General features: G+C 36.1%; 2 protein-coding genes across 4 annotated transcripts in view; one reads left to right on the top strand and one right to left on the bottom strand.

The window, feature by feature from the left end:
• Positions 1–167: 167 nt before the first annotated feature.
• Positions 168–14,769, bottom strand: LOC106169999 (SMAD family member 4). 3 transcript variants are annotated; one of them, XM_013549692.2, is made up of 13 exons: positions 14,653–14,769; positions 11,834–12,272; positions 9,135–9,309; positions 8,532–8,567; positions 7,754–7,906; positions 6,901–7,125; positions 6,384–6,473; positions 5,421–5,495; positions 4,881–4,958; positions 4,290–4,473; positions 2,888–3,056; positions 2,485–2,635; positions 168–2,105 (listed from the first exon to the last, which is right to left on the bottom strand). In XM_013549692.2, the coding sequence occupies exons 2-13, from the start codon at positions 12,074–12,076 to the stop codon at positions 1,882–1,884; spliced, it is 1,803 nt and encodes a 600-aa protein (XP_013405146.1). In that variant the 5' UTR covers positions 12,077–12,272; positions 14,653–14,769; the 3' UTR covers positions 168–1,881. The 3 variants fall into 3 exon arrangements, with proteins under 3 accessions (XP_013405146.1, XP_086860126.1, XP_086860125.1); XM_087004000.1 differs by having other exon boundaries at positions 2,497–2,635; positions 7,718–7,906; XM_087003999.1 differs by having other exon boundaries at positions 7,718–7,906.
• A 4,422-nt stretch (positions 14,770–19,191) lies between these two features.
• The window catches only part of LOC106172173 (ectopic P granules protein 5 homolog), a 29,874-nt gene continuing 27,665 nt past the window's right edge, over positions 19,192–21,400 (top strand). Inside the window, exons 1-2 of the mRNA XM_087003415.1 lie at positions 19,192–19,256; positions 20,225–21,031. Of these exons, the coding sequence (XP_086859541.1) occupies positions 19,215–19,256; positions 20,225–21,031 (849 nt within the window). The 5' untranslated portion in view covers positions 19,192–19,214. The remainder of the gene's footprint in view (positions 19,257–20,224; positions 21,032–21,400) is intronic.

A 21,400-nucleotide genomic window follows, 5' to 3' on the forward strand; every position in this document is an offset into this window, starting at 1 on the left:
AAAGGTCGCACATCTTTGAGAAAGCAGTACATGATATCTATAATGGCAAGAGGAAAAAAATTTACAGCAAGAGGAAAAAAATCCTCAATCTCGCTGTTATACATAATTGTAATTTTACCTTCATCACATTAACAGAGTGTGTATAGTAATGACTGGAAGACTGTTCATGCATGTATTAAGACGACTTTATTTTGGGCACATTTAGACTGCTACCAAATTTATAAATCTTACATGGTTGTCATAAGATTAACTATTAAAATCATAATAATAATAATAATAATAACAATCAAATAAAGTTTGAACTGGGGTAACGACCAAGAAATAAGGAATCACGTCTGGCATGAAAATTACACCTTACTGAAAATTATAAAATGCAAAATGAAACGATTCCTTAATTTTGCCCTTTAGATTTATATTCTAACTTTAAATTTTATGTAATTGCATATAAATGTAAAAATGTTGGACAAAATTGTAAAATCATGTTTTTCAACAAAAATATCAATATGTAGAATTATATTTAACTAGGTATAGTTATGGACACGTTTGTAATCTAGTCATTTAGCTCCATTATCAACTCAATTTTTGCCTTTTCTACGACTAGTACAAGTAAACGGATCACTATAATTTTTTGACAGTTATAACCAGGTATGACTGAGGTACAATGCATTTTAAAAATTGCAATACAAGGGGGGAAATATGAACCAACATACTGAAAGTAATGAACACAAATATCTGTCACAAATTTATAAATGTATGCGCAAAAAAGTATAAAATTGATGCAAAAGTAATTAACCTCTGTAAAACACAAGATTTCGTATTGTCTGTTATCGACTTTTTGAGCATCCTATCTTGGTAGACATTTCAAGCACCACTCTGGTGTTAAAGCACAGATGAGGTAGGTTACCCAATACATCTTTTCATGATCTGTAAAATAATTTCTCAAGAAACACTTATTCACCACAAACAAAGAAACAGTAGAGCCAGCTGCAGTTGGTATCTCACTTAATCATTGAATCATATTTTACACTTGACATCACAACATAATTCCTTCTGTTTTAAGCCATCAAATGTTGACACCATGTGGGCATCCTTTTTCCAGCAAATGAGTGATCAGTACTGGCTCATAGAAATCATCTAAACTGTAATTACAGACTGTGTCAATACATAATTTGTAAAATTATATATAAACCCAACATAATGGTCTTACGGTAGACTTATTTTTCTTGTTGAGAGTTTGTTGTTACTCGCCGTTCAGTGTTGCTAAATAAAACTCTAATGATATTGACAATTCTTATTTTTTTGTTTTTCTAAGCTGTCAAACTATCCAGTAAAATACATTGTCCTATTGACTTATTCTAAACGAAACAGTCAAAATGTGTCCAAGATTGTAAAATGCACATACTTCATCTAAATATCCACAATGCTAATTCACAGCATGTCCCTTATTCCAGATACTATCCCTGGAGCCTGTCACTTCACAATTTCAAATTTTTGCATCTTATGCTTTTCTTTTTCATCTTTCTACATTAAGATAATGAATTATGTACAACTAATGATGGAAGTTACTGATGTGTGGAAATATCTTTAGTTACACAGTAAGTGCAGCAGCAACTTCAGTCACTGCCCAACTGCATATATTCATCATTATTTACATACTAAATTTCATTGTGGTATCTTCTTGACTTTCCTTACTTATAGTGTAAATAACATAAGAGAAGGAACTGAACTGGATGGGGATTTACAAGATGTCCAACAATCTCTCCAGTCATGGTTACTAAGAACTGCTTCAGATCATAACTCCATTCATACAAAAATGGATTTGGGCAAAATAATGTACACGTATCCATTTTTAAATTAAAAACAAAGTCTACATACTATTGCTCAGCCCAGAAGCATCCTGGGAGGTCTTGGATCATGAAGTGGCATTGCTTGTAATACTTCGTCCAACAACTGTAGAGGGCGATGCAACTGTACCTCAATCCAACATGGCGTCTCTTTGATGCTGTGGCGGCGGTAGTCAGGTCCCCAGCCTTTCACAAAGCTAAGCCGTAAAATGCATAATCTCCTTAGGTCATCTACCCCAATGCCTGCTGCTGCCGACAGACCTAAGAAAAGAAGAAAAACAAGAGTCCACTAACAGTGACATGCAATAAAATTACCACAAACATTACAACATGCATTTATATAACATGTTTCACTCTTTTGATTTTTGGCTTAATACACCTGATATAACATGTGCAAAACATTTCGCTAGTTTACTTCATGCTATAGCTTATCAGACAAATAAGCATTCAAAGGTAATATTGCACACAAAAAGGATGCAGCACTATAAGCACATTAGCACATTTCATCAACTATTAAAAGAATAAATTTTTTAAAAAATTAATTTAAAGTTAAAAATCAAAATAAAACTAAAAAATAAAAAGACTTCCTAAGTGCACAGGCAAACAATTTTGCCTTCAAAAGCATTAAACAATACATTGCCTGAAGCGTTACCGATGGCTGGCGCTATGCCCCCCACAGAGGCAGGTCCTGGCACGTTGCCAGCTACTGCGGCTGCCTGTGCTGCTGCTGCTGCCTGTGCGGTAGCTGCTTGTTGCTGCATCTGATGGTGACACTGACGTATGTCAAACACCTGAAAGGACAGGAGAATACAGAAACATCTGTCAAGTTGAAGCAAAAGAGGAAATTAAAAATACTTATTCCTGACTCATTCTTACGTGCTATGAGAAAAAATATTTGCCGCTGTAAAGATGAACCACATTCTTATATTTATATCACACAACAGGGGAGATCCTTAACAAATTATTTGGGATTCTACACCAGTTCATCCACTGCAATATTCTACTGCTGTTTTCAAGACAGATTTTAGTATCGTCATCGGCACCTTTATGTAGGCACTTGGGTAGATTTTATGAACTGCGTCTCCTGGCGCCCTGCCTGCCTCCCTGTCCAAGTAGTAACTCTGTACAAATACGCTGTGATCACTGAGGCACCTGATCCAAACATCTCCCTCTCCGCGTAAGTCGAGCTGAACGCCCTTGCCAATATGTAACCTGAAGTTTACAGAACTTGAAATTACTCTTCATAAAGCTGAAGCACCACTGTACATCTAGAAATCACTGACAAATTAGAGGGAAAGACCGCAAGAGGTAGAGAAAGGCTGACATTCACAAAGAGCCTTAGCCAATAGATAGGAGTCACCCACGCTCGGCTGTCACCCTTGATTGGATAGTAAACGATTGTCGTAAAATCGCTAAATGATATTAAAACCGGGTGCATAAACTTGGAAACCACCTAGGACAACCTCGGACTGCCACATTAATCCAATACAATGCAAAAATAAACTATAACAAGTGGTTAAAGCCTTCAAACCGAATGTCGTAAAGTCCCCATATACCTCCATAAAGACAATAAAATAGAATGAGCTTCTGAAACAAACCTGATCCAGTTCCAACAGAATAATCGAAATAAAATACTGCCGGGCATCGGAGCGGCCTAAAACTTGGCACGCTTACCGCTAATACTGCAGGCTACATCATCGCGTCGCTCGTTTGTAAATTCCGTGCATGGCATACGCACAATCAAACCGTAAAAAACAAATTCTCGGGGTGTCGTTGGCTAGGTCCACTCAACAATCCAATTCAGGAAATGACGTAACCGCAGAGGTCGCATTGTCCAATGGCATGGCTTCTTTTTCGTAATGGTAGGTTAGAGTGGACCTGGCCAACGACACCCCGAGAATTTGTTTTTTACGGTTTGATTGTGCGTATGCCATGCACGGAATTTACAAACGAGCGACGGGATGATGTAGCCTGCAGTATTAGCGGTAAGCGTGCCAAGTTTTAGGCCGCTCCGATGCCCGGCAGTATTTTATTTCGATTATTCTGTTGGAACTGGATCAGGTTTGTTTCAGAAGCTCATTCTATTTTATTGTCTCTATGGAGGTATATGGGGACTTTACGACATTCGGTATGAAGGCTTTAACCACTTGTTATAGTTTATTTTTGCATTGTATTGGATTAATGTGGCAGTCCGAGGTTGTCCTAGGTGGTTTCCAAGTTTATGCACCCGGTTTTAATATCATTTAGCGATTTTACGACAATCGTTTACTATCCAATCAAGGGTGACAGCCGAGCGTGGAGTCACCAATAAAAGGGAAAATAAGAAATGTCAGAGAAAAAAAACTATTGACATCCATGACCACCATCATGTGGCAAGAACAGGGCATAAAGAGAGAGAAAGAGAGAGAGAGAAGAAGATGAAGAAAACACACACACACACCCTACCTTGCCCTCTCACTGGCCTCTGTTCTGTGCACATTAGACAGCTGTCCCAGGCAGAACCTGTCAATACTGGAAGGGTCTGTGTAACCATCCACTGTCACTGTCATACAGCTGCTGGACACTTTGAAGGTTTCACCCACCTGCTGATCCAGCTCAAAATAGGCTATGGTACACCAGAACTCGGGCACTGCAAAGAAATGTCCAGGATAATATGAATGATGCCCAATTTAAGATGTGAACTCTATTAGGTAACATGAAAGATTAATACTTTTAACTTGATGAAAGATGATACCCTGTAGCATGGCATAAGTTTACAACTAAATAACTGTTTACTTCCAAAGCAGTACTTCAACAATATCTTTTCCTTGGGCTATTTGTGAATAATGTCATTTTCCTTATAGCTTTTATACCTTTTCCATATTCCACATTTGATATTGAACATTCCGTAAAATCCTGTTACTTATACAGGAAATAAAGGATAATCAAAGCCATTAAAATCATAGGCTATGAGGTGACATACCAATCCATTCTACGACTGAATATTCCAGTAAGGGGTGGAAGAGGTGGTCAGAAGACGGGACAGTGAATACTTACTTGGCTGACTTGTAAGAGCTGGTAAGGAAGGCTGGACATTGTGCTGTATCTGACTAGTGGCAGCAGTTGTCTGGTTCCCTGAAAATACATTGCAGTGTATATATGACGTTGGAAATGTCCCATATTACAGAAATATGTGTCTTGATACAAAGAAATATAAATATTTCTGTTAGATTGTTTTTTCCATCTAGGAAAAACAAAATAAAATGCTCTCTTACTCCAAGAGTCCATTGTGATATGAATTTCTATTTTAAAAGAAGGACAAGGAAGCAAAAAATATTTCAAGTTAATATTAGCGCATTTGGATGCAAAGCAAATTCAATGTTGAACACAAATTTTCCCCCAACATTCCAGCTGAGATGGATTGCATGTTCACAGTTGTACATTATATGATGGCTTGTTGACTCTGTGGCTGACCAATGTGTTACATATGCTGCTTTCATAAGTGTCAGTTTGTTTATAGACCAGACATCTGAAAATACTTCTTCACGAATCTTGATGACATTTTTAGGACAGACAGTTACTAAATATTCCACTTACAATACTGGTTTTCCTGTGGCAAGGCTGGAGTATAGGTTGCTGCTGCATTGTTGGCAGGCCAGTTGCTGGAGGTACCTGAAATTTGATAGTTACTAAAAAGGTCTTGGGGGAAAAAAAACCTTTTGTGTCAAACGCTTGATATGAACATTATTCAGTAAGACAAAAATTACCACAAGTTTACCAGATATAAAATGCACTAGACACAAAGTAGTTATTTAAGACTTTTGGTCATCTTAATCATTTCTTTATCACTTTTGCAGTAGAACTGTACCACATTTAAAGCCGAAATAACCAATTGCTAAATACCCCAAAATTATTAAATGCAAAATAAAAAAGAAAAACTTGTAATGGTAAGCCATTCAAACAGAGTAGTCTTAAAACATGCATGAATCACCAGGGATATGAACAGCTGTTCTGATAAAAGTCAGAAATTTTGCCTCAACAATGTTTCCACAGGTGATTAATGCACTATAATTGCATGTCTTGTTTTTACTGTGGTAAGTGCTCTCTGTAGATTCGGAACACCTGGTTCCTCTCCTATATGTCAACATACCACAGACGCAATGTGCTGTAGAGTGAAAGACAATATGTGGGGGGAAAAACACCCCCTGTCTTATGCCACAAACATTAATAAATTTCTGTCGAAATGTCAGACAGGAAAACATAAAATTGAAATTTTAGACAATTTTCTCTATCATTAGACAGACTGGTATCCACAAAAACCAATTTTAACAAAACATGTTCCTTTGTTACATGAGTCTTTATGCCTGGTAGCTTCTCAACATGCAGAGAGCTTCAGTGCTCAGGGTACTCAAAATGTTACATGTCACGTAGTTTTGTAATAAAACTCACTCAAACGTCTAATACACAAAGATCATATGGCCTACACACACACACACACACACACGCACACGCACACACACACATTAAAAAAAACTATATTATATGTTCCTGTGTCCTTACTTCTCTGGAACTGGTTGAGGTTCTGTGACTGAGGAAGCTGGCCAAATGTATCCAGTTGGGGAGACATGGGGTGGCTCATTGTGCTGCTTGCTGCATGAAAAAATGAAGGGAATAAAACATTCAGTACAATATTGAAAAAGCTCATCAGCTGTGTATCTTTAAGCATAAATCTTCTGTCTGGATGATTGTCACTACATAAATGAAATTCATTACACTACAAGACTTTTATTTTGAACCACTGAAAAAGAATGAGTTTTGAAAAACATAGGTAGATGTAAAATATGACACCATTAAAATGTTGTTTCTTATTTTAATATAAAAATATAAATCATTATACATGAGAGAGAGAGAGAAATAGAGAGAGAGAGAGAGAGAGAGAGAGAGAGAGAGAGAGGGAGAGAAAATTAGGGACTGAAAAACATGCGTAAGTGATTTCCCAACATCTTGGCAGTAAAATAACTAGTCATTTCAAATCCCAGATGTACAAACTGGAAAAAGAAAAGCAGACATCACTCACATGCCCTGCTGTATTCAAGGTTCATATTATTCATTGCTTGTTGATGAGGGGACATGGGGGGAGGTGACAGTGGTTGCTGCTGTTGCTGTGGTTGTTGTTGTTGCTGCTGCTGCTGCTGCTGTACTGTAGGTGGAATATTGTAACCAGCTGGATGGTTTGGCTGCATGTTCTGAGGTGGAGGCTGCTGGGTGGTATGCTGAATGGTGCTCTGGCCCTGAGGGGAACCTGCAGAAAGGAGAAATTAGTCATTTTACTTGGCAAAAGTAAATATTTTAGAAGTTGGAAAATATTTTAGAAGTTTAGTTGCTATATTATGCTCAGCATTAACACCAAGGAGGATTGATGTCTTAAAGAAGTCTTTATTATCTTCATTATTCAAAGTAATGTTTCTTACATTTCTTTCAACAAAAAATTTATTTGACACTGTAGATGGAATCATTGTCCACATATATAAGTAAATCTATACAGGTACTAAGAATATGCAATGTGTATGTTATTGCCAGAATGTTTCTGTTGCCAACCAATTGAGGAATTTTATATATCTACATGAATTACACTCACTACCTCTCAGGTTTTTAAAAATCCAACTGATAAGCCATCTAGAGGTATGTACTGTACGTTTTTTAGCCTATAACTTGCAAATACATCTTTAAAGCAGCCATTGCACAAAAAAATTTACATTAAAAAAAGTGCCCTGGGAAATGTGTAGTATGGGCCTACCTGAACTGCCCTGAAAAACATGTAGTACGGCCTACCTGAGGAGTGTAGAGTATGGGCCTACCTGTTGTGTCCTGAGGAGTGTGTAGTATAGACCTACCTGATGTGCCCTGAGGAGTGTGGAGTATGGGCCTACCTGATGTGCCCTGAGGAGTGTGGAGTATGGGCCTTGTGTAGGTCTCTGTGGACTGTGGTGGGTGCTGCACAGTAGTCCCTGGGGTAGCCAGACTTGGTTCCACCTGTACACATTCCTGGGAGAACTCATCTTTGATCAGACGTGAAGGTGCAGCTAAAATGAAACCAGTAGGAATATATATATATATATTTAACAAATCATTCTGTGAAAAAAACCTTAGACTGGAAACCATTGTCTTGGATCTTGTAGCATGTTTCAATGCAACAATGTTTTCAAATAATCTAATTTTTTTTTAATTACTGGAAATAATCTCTTCCATATATCAAATAATTTCAAAAGCTTGGGTGGAAAAAAGATTTTTATGGTGTGGTACAGGTAATCCCTCTTTTTGTGAAGATAAAACATATTTCTGGTTTCATTTCTAAATTCCCCACTCTGAATACATTTTATAGTGTACGATTATACTGACTATTCTAGATATTACGCAGTCAATTTTTTGTCATTGCCTAATAGCATGTGTGGTCTATGAGCTGAAGCAAAGGATATTTTTTCTCTTGATTAAAGTCTGTTAATGACAAGAGTTTTTACTCAATGCTCAGAGAATATTATGAAAGATATTCCAATTCTCTGCTAAAGCAGGAAGTGAATTAAAAAAAAAATCATATCAAAGACGACTAATACTATGCTTCTGACTAATACTTAAATTACAGGACAAAGAAATCACTTAACACATTTATCAAATTCATATTAAATGACATCAATGTTACACAGCTCTTACCTGTTATACTTGACTGTAGTGATAAGCCTGACAAATCTGAAACATTAAGATGCTGATTTAAAAAAAATACTAGATTTAACTTAATTCACTATTCACAAATCTGAAATTTTAGTTTCAAACTCTCTTCTTTACCATTTTGCATATACAAGCATTTGGAAGCAAGTTAATCTTACATCTTTTCCTAACTCATGAATTATAGAAATATTCAAAATCACAACTGACTGAAAAACTGTGAAGTTTATCATCAAGATATACCACACCAAAGATCATTCACAAAATAATTATCCAAAGACATGCCTATGAGTTGCTAAATTTCGAATTTCTGAGTCATTTCCCTCATGGAGAGAGAGATACCAATGATTCCACTTGTGATGAGAAAATTTTGATTTAGTTAAATTAGTTTAAAACATGAAAATATGTTTATAGATAACACTTTTCTCAACAGTTTTGAATACGGTGCACCTTGGTGATAAAGGGAAAATCCCTGTCATTTCCAGGAAAATTTAATGCTTACTATACAAAGGTGTACCATACACGGTGCATCTTATTAATCTTTCATGCAATGACTCAGATTCTACTTGATTTGAAGGAGGTCCAACTCACCTATCCCTGGAGACACCACCCTCTCATAGTGATATGGATTGACACAGACACTGTCCTGTTTCAGATCAAATGCAAACTGGCAAAACTTGGCATGCTTCAGTTCATTTTTGTGCAAATCTGGCCAGCGCCAAATCCTGGCGTAGATAACATGAGGGAAACCTTTCCTGCCAGCCACCTGCAAAGGTGAACAGAACAATGCAACCTCGCTTAAAATCAAATCAGAAACATGGGAACTGGCAACCCCTAAGGCAAGCATCAAAACTGACTGGCCTAGAAATGGGCAAAACTTAGGACAAGTAAGGGTGCTGAAAATGATCTAAGAACATGACAGCTGTCTCCGTAGTTATTTTCTGTTTTAGTTCTGGCATATGAGCAAATTAATCAAAATCAGAGATCCTCCTGATAAATAGGTCTGGATAATGATGCCATAGAAAAGTCAAAATTGGAAGTTATTCAGCAAACAATAGTTAAAAACTTGCCCAAACAATAACTAAAATGTGTCCTTACCACTTGTCAGTGAGTAACAGCAAAAAGCCTATATCTACTTGATAGAACAATTAAGATACCCAGGGGTTTTCTTCTTAATGGATATTTGCCACTATATCTAATTCAAAAATCAATTTGTTTTTATGCAAGGATGCTTGATATGCAGCAACACTGTCCCAGTGAAAGCTGGTCCAAATGTCCTTATCTTTAGTTACAGTATAAACATGCTATCATATCCAAAGGTAAGCCTCTGGCAGACATGGGGTAAAACTTTGGGCTAATCAATTGGCCGGACAATCTGATAAGTGGGTGCCAAAAGAGATTCAAGACACAGTTCAAATTTGCTGTTATTCAATCCATAGGTCTACAAATAACTTATGTACTGAAGCATTTAAACAGTAGCTGTATATCATTTTAGCGTATAATTTATTAGAGAAGGGCCGTAAAAAAGGTTTAAGATTTACCATAATTTTTCCCTCAATAAATAAAGTTTAATAATAATAAATATAAGAACAAGAATAATAGAAGCTTTGGTTAAAAACATAAATCATATGTCAAAAAAATGTTCAATAAGCATATATACACATTTTTTTTCAGTAAGAAATCTAAATGGGTTAGGCACAAAATGGTCTCTAGGTTCATCAAAATATGTTTTGGTTTCTGTTTGCATGTCACATGTGATTGAATTATGTTCAATGCATTTGGACCTTGTCCTGGCATATACTGAATATTCTGACAACTTCAAATTAAGTTTAGGATGCAAAAACAATAAACTGGTTTTAAAAGAGATTTTGAGGCCTTTCTTATAGAAGAGAAATAACTTGGGTATAATGTTAATGAGACAAATCCATGCAGTTTTTTTGGAATGTTATTTCTATTTCAAACTGATACCAGGTAATAAAAATTCCAAATTCAACTGGTATAGTGAAAAGTTCTTCTGTTGAATTGAAAGCAATCGCTTTATTTTTGCACTTACTGATGTACATCATCATCATTCACAGCACCTGGCCCAAATTGTTGAGAACATCTATTATAATAAATAACACTGAACACTGGACAATACACTGACCTTTTACATAAACAACTCTGTGCTTTTTGTTACTGAAAGGGCGCCAATAAAAAAACAACAAACAAGAACCAGTTTATGTGAGGCCGCCAAGGTCATTCTAGTACTAGCACTGACCCAGTGAAAGCTTGACCCAATAGGACAACTGTTTTGGGAATTGCAGATAGTTACAATGCCATTGCTTCTTTTCTCTTTGCAAAACATGCATATTTCTTGTTTTACTGACATTTAGGATACCTCTTTTCGCAGAGGAACAAATTACAGTGTTTTGTAAACTTCTACATCTAAATCAATATCTTTTCAAACTCAGATACTCATAACATTCTAGTCACTTCTTCCCATTTGTTAGTACAACAGTGTTTGTTTTCAACCTGAAAAGAAACTTATTATTTTTTCACTGAAAAAACATTATGATAACTTTCATAATGTCAACACTCAAAACACCCAACATGCAAATGTTGACGAAAAACATCATCCAAAGTTTGGTTTTAGTAGTTGTGAAGAGAGAATGACTTTTTCCTCCAGGCCATTCAAACCAATTACAGTGTGGTTATCTTAGCTCCATGCACACACAGCATGATGAATGAACACATCATAAGATTCATATTCCTTTCAATTGTTTCTTTAAAGTGAGTCATCAGAATGTTCAGAGGATAAATGGGAGTAGAATAACCACAAAAATCAATGCTTAATCCAGGCAACATTTACAAAGTTCAGATACTGGAAGTCTTACACAGATATGATCCTGGTCTACATAATCTCCATTTATACCATATTTATCCAGAGCAATGGAGTGTACAGTATACTCTCTATATATAGTATGGTACAGGCGCCCTTCAGTCTTTAATCAGGGCACAATATTACAGGCACACCTACATTTGCATACATGATTACTGCTGGAGTCAACAGCTAGTTCACTGGGATGCCCATTGACCAAAATTCAATTATCTAGAATCTGGGTCTCCCTTGGCTATGAAAGGAAATTAAGTATGAATACTTCTAAATTGCGAACTTTTGAAACCCTTCATATCACGGGTCAAAATTTTGTCACGCCTGTGGTTGATTGACCCAAAAGGCACTTAATGCCGCATTCTAAAGAGTTCTACACGAGTAATCATGCTTTGGAAAAAAAAAATCGGTTAATTACCTGCAATCTTCCATCAAGCGTCCGCTGAATTGTAACACACTTTGTTGGATGAGCACCATTTGTCGTAATAGCAGTAATCAAACTGTCCAGTTCATCGCGCTTTTCTTTCAGCTTTTTCACCAAGCTTTCGATGGCTCTTTTAGCAAAGCTTTCACTCTCCCCACCCTGACGGTGACACATGAGGCTATGGACAATGCTGAGGCAGGCATCAGCAGAGGTGGGAGCTTGGTTGGTCATCATCATAGATAGTAGCAGATAGATCTCTAAATAAACACAGTGGTTTGCCTGGAGTCACATCAACTATATGCCCTTATCCTTGTGTTTATCAAGTATAAAAAAGGCGGCCTTGAAGAGGCTGCTCTCGGATTCGTTGAAAGAAACAACTCTTTTTCCTGATCTTTTTCGAAAAACTGCAATATGTTCTCTTATATCCGCATCACTTAAAAGAAAATAAACAAACAATACATTAATTATTTAATGATCACCTGTAATAAAATATAAAGGAAATTATTAAATCATAAATAATCAATGATCTGAGAGTCATATAACCTCTTTATATGAATTAAACATTTAGACTCTGTACAAATATAATAAGCTTATTTCAGATGTGAATAAAAAAGCAGAAATGAAATGGAAAACAACAACGATAAATGACACTACAAAAACAATAATAATGATAAAGAGTAAATGGATACATTTTCAGATGGCATGTCAGCCAATCTTTTTTTTAGCAATAAAACTATGCATCTTTCAAAGATTCATGTTGGATAATTTATAAATGAGCACCTGCAACTTTTCCAGCTATACACATTCCCATTCAATGATTATGAGCATTAGACCTTAGGACATGAATTAATTTTCTTGAATTTAACAAAATTATTGACAAATTTGCATGCCATAAACTACTTCTGTGTTGTAAGTTCTTACTTATGGGTGATTTCATGATGCAGATGAAGAAGGATTCTATACACGAATGAGGGTAAAAGTTAGTAATCATGATATCTAAAACTGTTTTTAGATCATAATTTTTCTAAATGGTTTGGGACAAGGAAAAGCTTTGTGATATAACTGAAAAATTGCTGAAACTTCAGGAATTTTTATTTACTTTTTTGTTATCATCATATATCTTGTTTCTATATAAAGACCTAATGGACATTATTTGCTTTCGATATTGACTTCACTGATCAATTACAGCCTCATGGGACAAGTGAAACAGGGGTCTTTTAAAAACAATGACAACTCTGCCATAGTAGCCAATGCAGTCTTATTCAATTTTACAAAAACACATCAATTCATTTCCTGGTACTTAGAAAAGGCACCATCTGCAAACATTGGCAGAAGTAACAAATCATCTCCTTCCTGTTATCAGATTTTATTACACCACCAATCATTTCCTACTAAAATTGGATTGAGCTTCTTTACATAAAAATTCAACATCAATGACTTAAAAAAAATGTTTCACCAACAGTGAACCACCTACAAAACTATTTTAAGATTTTAATTATTCTAATATCATGAACATTTCTTAACACACCTGTTTGGAAAATTTGTGAATGTCATGTGTAAATTCTGTATTTCATGTAAAATTCTATGTGCAATTCCCAAACAATTTGGATTTGACCTGAAATATCATATAAAATTACTGTCATTAATAATAATTACAAAACTGGGACACAAAATATGTGTCCAAAGACAAATATATTTTGAAATGGTCTAAAACTTTTGAAACAGTTGATATATTATAATTAACTTTATATGCAATTTACATATATGCAACAAACTGATGTTAAGGTGGCAAGTTGGCAACATTCTCGAGAACTACAGAACATTACTTAGAACTTCTTTTCAATGTATGCTTTATCAGTGACACTCAAGCGTTTTGGGCAAAAAATGAATTTGGGGCAGAATGTGAACTTAAACAGATAGAGGGGAGAGAAGTATCAGAATTGATTTAGTTTTATCAGTCTGTGTTGGGAAGTGGAGATTATTTTTTCTGGATGTGCTACAAGATTCTTCAAAAACTGTGCTGACTGACAGCCTTAAATCAGAAGGATGACAAACTTTTTCCTTGCCAACACTTTATTAACTTATTATGAAATAAGACATCACCATACTGGTCCACCTTGTGTTCAACTGTATAAGCCTTGTGAAGAGAAAGGTAAATGCCCTGAGCATGGTATAAAAATGACAGTACTTTCTATGGAATATTGACCAATCTGAGTCAGTACGACTCCGTCACAATGACCTTGTCATCTTGTACAATTTGAGTACCTTGTGCATAAGAAAAGTTTATTGGTTGTTTATTGATTTATTGATTGTTGTCCTGAACTGAGGTCCACACTTATCATTATTGTTGTTCTACACACTGCCTTTAACAAGGTTAATAAAGCTAATATTATGTTTTTAAAAGGGTAAATTAGATCGACAAGTAAGACATTTCAAACAAAATGTTGCTAAACAAAAAATACACTGCAGACTACAGTTTATTTCTTCAAAGTAATGCAGGCTGTGGAAGATCCGAATTTGGTTGGTATTTTGATACCTAGCTTATATGGTTAGCCTTCTTAAGAACATTCTTTATCCCTATCTATTGCTTTTTTCGCGAAATAGAAAAGGCAAAGCATTTGCACGCTATACATTTGCCGGCTGCAGAAGGCAAATCGCTAAATCAAATGTCACCGAGTAACTGTCTCAGGCTCCTGGTCAGACAAAACAGTACCATATCATCTTCATCAAGATCGTTTAGTCCCATGAGAAAATAAGAAAACACAGTTTACATATCAATAAAGCGCCAATTCATTTTAGGGGATGTAAAATACCTTCTATCCGCCAACGTTCGTACCGTAGAGAAACATCATCTCGGCAAAACCCTCGCACACCTCCACACACTGGCGCGACACGATGAATAACATCCGGTTACGCATGCTCCAATTTCATTATCCAATCATATTTCGCAAGCCTAAATATCTAGACATTCTTATCCGGGCTCTTTGCAATTGACCAATCACAACGAGACAAAGAAATGCATTGCCCATTCATTCTTATTACTTTTTTTATTCCAACGATCTCTCCTCGTAAGGTCATGTAACGACGAACTTCTAGCGTATACTTAACATACCATGATGGGAAATTTATAAATTTTGTTGTTTTAGTTGTTGTTTTTGTTAAATGTATAGATCTATAGGTATTTATATCAATTACCCTAGGTGGAAAATAAAGCTCTACTGTTACAGAGGGAGTCTGTGTCGGGGGTGGGTGGGGCAGGGGTGTGAACAGGTGCAAGCAGCTGTGGGTCCAAAGACGCGCGTGTGTCAATCACCCGCGACATCAGTATTGTTTAATTGTTTATTTTGTTCACTTTTTAATTTCTGCATAAAATGAAACTAGTAGGCCCCTAAGCCATCAATCGCTACATATAGGCCCTATTCAGAATGCACCGAGAATCGGGGTGGAGAATAGGAAAGGTCTATTTTTTCGCTGGCGAGAGACTTAATTGGTTGGCCATATTAATACATTATAAGGCCCAGTCAAAAACATGATATGGCTATTTACAGTTTTTTCCCAAAGTAATGCGAAGTTATTTAAATACCACAGTCTAGCTAGTAGGCTACATGTAACAGCTCAAAGTTTTGTTGTGAAGAACTATAGGCCTATAAATGAAAGCGTGAGAGCCGGCCTGCTGCGATTCCGTATGAAATATTTTTGCTCGTCAACAACTTGTCCTTATTTTAACAATTAAACGTAAAGGTCCAAATAGAAAAAGGAAGAAAATTTATAAACTTATTATATCTGACGTTTTGTACATTAAGGGTCACATCTCCCATGTCTAGACGCTCTTCCTTCATGCCCCGCGTAATTATAGGGGTCCTTACTTTATTCATGTCTGTCGCACTCGCCAGATCTACCCTAGACGTCCAAAAAGGCGAATGTTGACCAGAAATAGGCCTACCCAGTAAAAATGAAATTTCCTAACATTTTCGGAAGGCTTAGACCTATTCATGGACGAATAAAACCAAGTAGGCCTAAGCGTATTCCAAGCTAGATCACTTGTGAATTGTGTATGAGCCAGGGGCCGGGGCCCGGGGGTAGGGTTCGGCAGTCCATTGCACAGGTAGCAGTGGGCCAAGACCCCCTGTCCAATGCTAAATATATATTTTAAAAATTCATTGAATTATTAGATATACGCCGCAGACCAATCGATGTCCAACTTCAATTACATAGGCCTAAATCTGATGTCAATTTCTCACCTCAGGCTATATTATTTTCTAATGGAGCTATGAATGATTTATTAAAGAAACATCACATCACATCAAGCCGTAAACGATGACAAGAGTGGCAATACTATGGTTTATCGGGGTAATAAAAGGTAACTAGTACTTCTGTCCTTCCCAAAAGGTCAGAAACCCAACCATTGGCAGAACGTGCCATTATACCCACTTCTATTACCTGAGTTCATTTCCCGCAATTCGCGTACCTTATACTGTATATAATAAATTCTAAGTTTCTATCGATACCAATGTCATTATGTTCTCGTCTTGAAACACTCTCAGCAACCTGATTTAAAATCTTATCATCCACGTATTTAAAATATTCCTCAAGAAAATGATCGTCTTTGTCAGCATTAATGCAGTCTCGGAACTCACCTGTTCTAGCATTCATCTCTCCAAAAACTGTTCCCAAAACTTTGCTTTATCCGATTCATATGGTTATTAATAACCTTAGCCGACACATGAATAAATAAATTAATACATATATAAATTAATAAAATTGCTATCAATTTGAAATAGTGGCAGTGTTAAAACATTTATTTGATGAACTTTCCAAGAACAAAATCTTTGATCACTTTATCCCTTTATCTGCAACGCGACAAATGATTATGAAGATTATCGGACAAACATTCACATACTTTTATGTGATAAAAATGATAAAACATACAAAAAAGATTTTAAACGAATAATATTTAGATAAAAAGAAAAAAATATAGGCCCTATATATATATATATACTGATGTGATGAGAAAAATCATGTTTGGTCCAAAACAACAGTTGAAGGGTGCTCCTTGTCAAGGGTTTTTTGACCATTCGTCTTATCTAGGTCCAATCTGAATAATATCGACAAATAAAATAAACCAGGAGCTGTTTCATACAGTACAAGTGCCTCGTTGGTTTTAGCCTAGCTGCAGCCAAGACATCACCGCAAAAGTTGAAAGTCTGTTTCCTAGTACCTTTTTATTTTCATCGGAGGTCAGAGTAAAGGAGGTTTGGGGGTGATTATCAAAATAATGCCTTTTGTCGCTGTTTTAACGTGTTTAGATGATACTAAAGACATTGTCTTAATACAATGAAGTCACATTAAAAAATGTAAAACTGATTTATTTGCTTTAATTACAAGATGACAGAATCATTTTCTTTTTCTCCTTTTGAATCTCAGTACATCAATGTGTCATAGTCTCAATTTTGTTTTATCTTATGCTATTTTCTATTTTGGCCTTTTGAAAGCCGTACGGGCTAAAGAAATAACTGATAAAAATGCATAATTTAGAGAAAATCAGGCAATTGGTATACTGTAGCCTACGCGGCTGTAGCCTAAGCTACGGCGGTTGTCTAGGACTGGGTTCCCATCCCTAGATCGATCTAACAGGATCGGTCCATCTCCACGGGGTTTCTCGCCAAATTGCTTTCAGCTTAAGTGGCTTATATGTATGGCACGCCTGCTAAAGCTGCTAAACGATAGTTAATTACCCCCTATCAGCTTCAGTGGGCGTGACAGACATCTAAGCCGAAATTAAACGAGAATCCCCTCGGAGATAGTTCGATCCAAAGTTAGTTACGATCCCCGACGCATTGTACATTTTAGTATTATAATAATAATAATAATAATGATAATAATAAAACAAAGAGCCTAAGTGGACTTCCCCTCCTACCGAGATTCATGTTATAATCTGCGCCTGTTTGCGGTTCATATTTTGTCACCACGGTTGGTACAGTAACGGTATTACGCATTTCCAGCGTTTCTGCTATCATTTAGGGAGAGGTAGATGGATTAGAGAGGTACCATAACGTCTGTTCAGTTTTACAAGGTGAAACTGGAGAAGTGGGTAAGTTTTATGCCCTTCTAAGAGTTTGATATATACTCTGCTTTTTAGTAGCACCTAGTTCCATGCGACCTTAGAATTTGTTTGGCTTATTGATTAGGCCTACCCTCTCTCACCTGACTCCCCCTAAAATGTTCCACACTTACAAAAATCAATAATCGTATGGCAGATTTATACAGGCAATTGACCTATTTATTTTCAATGCAGTTATCTTCACTTTTTTCGCTGTTTTATGACTTTAGATTGAAAACGTGATACACGTTGATCAAAAAAAAAGGTCAACGCGGAGGGATCCAGGACGAAGAGATGAGAAAAAAATAGAAACCAGAAAACTGTTCATAAGTCAAAATATTTAAAACCAAGATAATGTACATGTCGTTGTTTAAAGATTTGAGTTCCCTTTCGAGTGTTTTAGTGAAAAGGGAACCTGTGCTTGTATAAAAGGATAATTATTCACGATCATTTAGGTGTTCTTGGCGTAAAATCACGTCTTGCCATACAATCCAGTTTTGTACTAAAAAGGAATTTTTCTTAAACAGTTTTATGAATTTAATCAAAACGACTAGCAATTTTCAGGGCATCTATATATAATTATCGAATATTGGCATGTTCTTATATTTTTTGTCGGCAACAATAAATTCAGAAGTTTCATTATGGTACAAAATGCGCGCCATTTAAATAACAAGACTAACTTTCCAAGGGATTCCAATATTTCCCCCCTTAAATTAGTTAGATATTCCATATCGAAGACCGTTAACAAAACTGAACAAAATTACGTCCCGTAAACCCGTTTGAAACTCGGATTTGAGTCGCTCTCAAAATGGAGACAGAGACTGATAAATTTAAAACTAGAAAGCAGGTTTATAGGTCTACTGTATCTGTGTATGTTAGATTGTAATTTTCTCTCCATTTTTTTTTTGGTAGGGTAAGATTTAAGATTTAAAATGTACCTAAATGTATAATATTGATAATATTAAGAATGAGTACATATATTTAAGTTTAAAATCCATATAAAATTTTCAGTAGACTTTACAAGGGTAAATTAACAAAAAAGAAAAAAAGTTACATTCAGCACCAAAGACAGACAAAGTTGCCGATCTCTGTCGATTACATATGTCAATTTTTTGCCTGATTTCTCAAGGATAAGACAGTGCCTACTGAGACGCTTCTGATGGACTAGGGGGAAAGGGATGAGAGCCATATCTGGAACAAGTGCCCCTCCCCATTCAGATTGTGTCCCACTTTCCCATTAAAGTCACGTGCCTGTCACATGACCAAACATACAAGATGGCGGAAGCAGTGAAAGAGAGGAAACCTAAAAAATCAAAGGTGAAATATTCAAATTGTTTTCATTCTGTATGTACGTTTGAATATTTGTGATCCCGATTTCGTTTTGGGATTTGCAGTCATGATGTTCCATTTGCATTTTAAGAACGAGAAGTCTTAGAAGTAATTTTCGTTTTAGATAACTATTTTGACTCTTAGTCAGCTGACCGTAGATATTGCAAATTGCTGTGTATGGCATCATGCCATGTATTCCTGAACTGTGCGTGTATGCTCTACAATATTTGAAAATGTTTCATTGAAAGAGTCCAAATTCCATCAGTTTGGGACACGCATAGACTCAGTTTTGCTATGTGTTTAATGTGCCGACATTGTACGATGTGCATGTACAGTACAAGTTTGTACACTAGTGTATTGTTAAATGTTAACTGTAATAAGGGAGTCGGGGGTGGGGGTTGAGGGGGTGAGTTGGGGTAGGGGTGGGGTTGTACAGAGTATTTACATGTATACATGGTACATAGTATGCTACTTGTATTAACAGTCTTAAACTCCAATCTTGAGATGGTGTATTAGCCTAGATGAGAGATGATTTTTGCAGACTCTCCATGGTTCCTACCTGACCAATGCAATACAATACAATACAATACAATACATTACAATACAATACAATACAATACAATACAATACAATACAATACAATAAATTTTATTTCATGTCGGGTATAAATTGAAAGGCAACATTAGCTTTATAGCTATTCGCCGACCAATCAAATATGAAGCAGAAAAAATTCTTTTGCTAGAAGTATAGATAGAACAGGCGAAGTAAACAAGCCTGTGGGAAGCATAACTTGGCCAGCAGATGATTTCTTGAAGGGGAATATGAAACTTGAATTATTAAAGAATAGGGAATTTAGGGTCCTGTTGTTGTAGAAGCCAAGATACGTGTTCATGTTTTACTGATAAGGTTGAAGAAAGCTGAAACTTGTTTGATTTGTAAAATGTTTATTATTCCAGGTTAAAAGTAAAGGCAAGAAAACCAAAAGTACCGAACCAGGTGATAACATTGGAGAGGAGGATGAAAAAGTGGAAGAACTAAGTGGACAGCAAGTAGTTCAGAAAGACAAACTGAGTCCTGAACCTGGAAGTGATAAGTCAACAGAAATTGACAGCCCTTTGCAAAATGAGGAAAAAGAATCAAGTAGAAAAAACATTGACGTTCCAGAGGAAAGTGAGGGAAAGCTGGCATCAGTCATCAACACACCTGTTGATACTGAAGTTTTAAATGAAAATTTGCCACCAGATGTGCATTTAGAAAATAGCTCATCTGAAAGTCGCTCTGGTGAAAAACAGCATGAAAAAGAAGAAGAAAGTTTACCAGTAGACAATGACATTACTGAATCTACCAATAAAGATCAGTCCTTCAAAATACTTGAGGAGGATTCTGTTAACCATGTCGCACCTGAAGAAGGGACAACATTAGAAAATCAAAAACAAGAAAACACTTCAAATGCAACTGAAGAATTGTTCAGTGCTACTAAAAGCATATCACAAGGCATGGTTGAAGAACAAGAAGAAACTAAGGTTAAATCTTCAAATGTAACACAAGTGAAGTCAATTGAACAAAGTGCAAAAACTTCTGTGGCAGTAGAAGAACATACCAAAAGAAAAAGTAAAGTGGTCCACAGGAAGATCTATCCTCAGTTGAAGGAGTTACTTAGTCCTGATATAATCCTCAGACCATTTTCAGATGAGCAGCTGAAGTCACTGTATTACAACCCGCTTTTAGAACATCAGCAAGTGTTTGTGGATGACTTCTTACAGGTAAAAGATGGCATAAATGTAAACATTGCTCTCTCAGTGAAGTCTCTAATTTTGACTCTAGGAATTAGGGTTCATTGAAATAAATTGTGATTCTTTATGTATAGGAACTATTTGATGGTGTTGTTAGCCAAACAGATCTATGGGTTGTAGAAATTATCCTCTTTATCTTCATCTCCCAACATTTTGCAAACCAAGACCAATACAATCGTCCTGGGTTTTTTTTTTAGGTATGGACCTTTGACTTGTTTTTTACTGCAGCCCTGGGGTGATTGGTCTTCTTAATGTATTCATTATTACCAGCTAACAATTTCATTAGATGAAATGAAAATATAACAGCATATGTTTTATTTATATAGTTATCTTCATTTT

This window comes from Lingula anatina, chromosome 2, assembly GCF_051362555.1.
Source record: "Lingula anatina isolate TDL-2025a chromosome 2, LinAna3.0, whole genome shotgun sequence".
Taxonomy (NCBI): domain Eukaryota; kingdom Metazoa; phylum Brachiopoda; class Lingulata; order Lingulida; family Lingulidae; genus Lingula; species Lingula anatina.

Bases quoted from the DNA above. Each gene is read 5' to 3' on its own strand.
- LOC106169999 (XM_087003999.1), bottom strand. From the start codon at position 12,076: ATGATGATGACCAACCAAGCTCCCACCTCTGCTGATGCCTGCCTCAGC. The intron at 7,907-8,531 runs GTAAGAGCTGTG...GTTTCATTTTAG, and splicing joins ACTACAGTCAAGTATAACAG to CTGCACCTTCACGTCTGATC. The intron at 4,474-4,880 runs GTAAGTATTCAC...ATTTCTTTGCAG, and splicing joins AGCTCTTACAAGTCAGCCAA to TGCCCGAGTTCTGGTGTACC.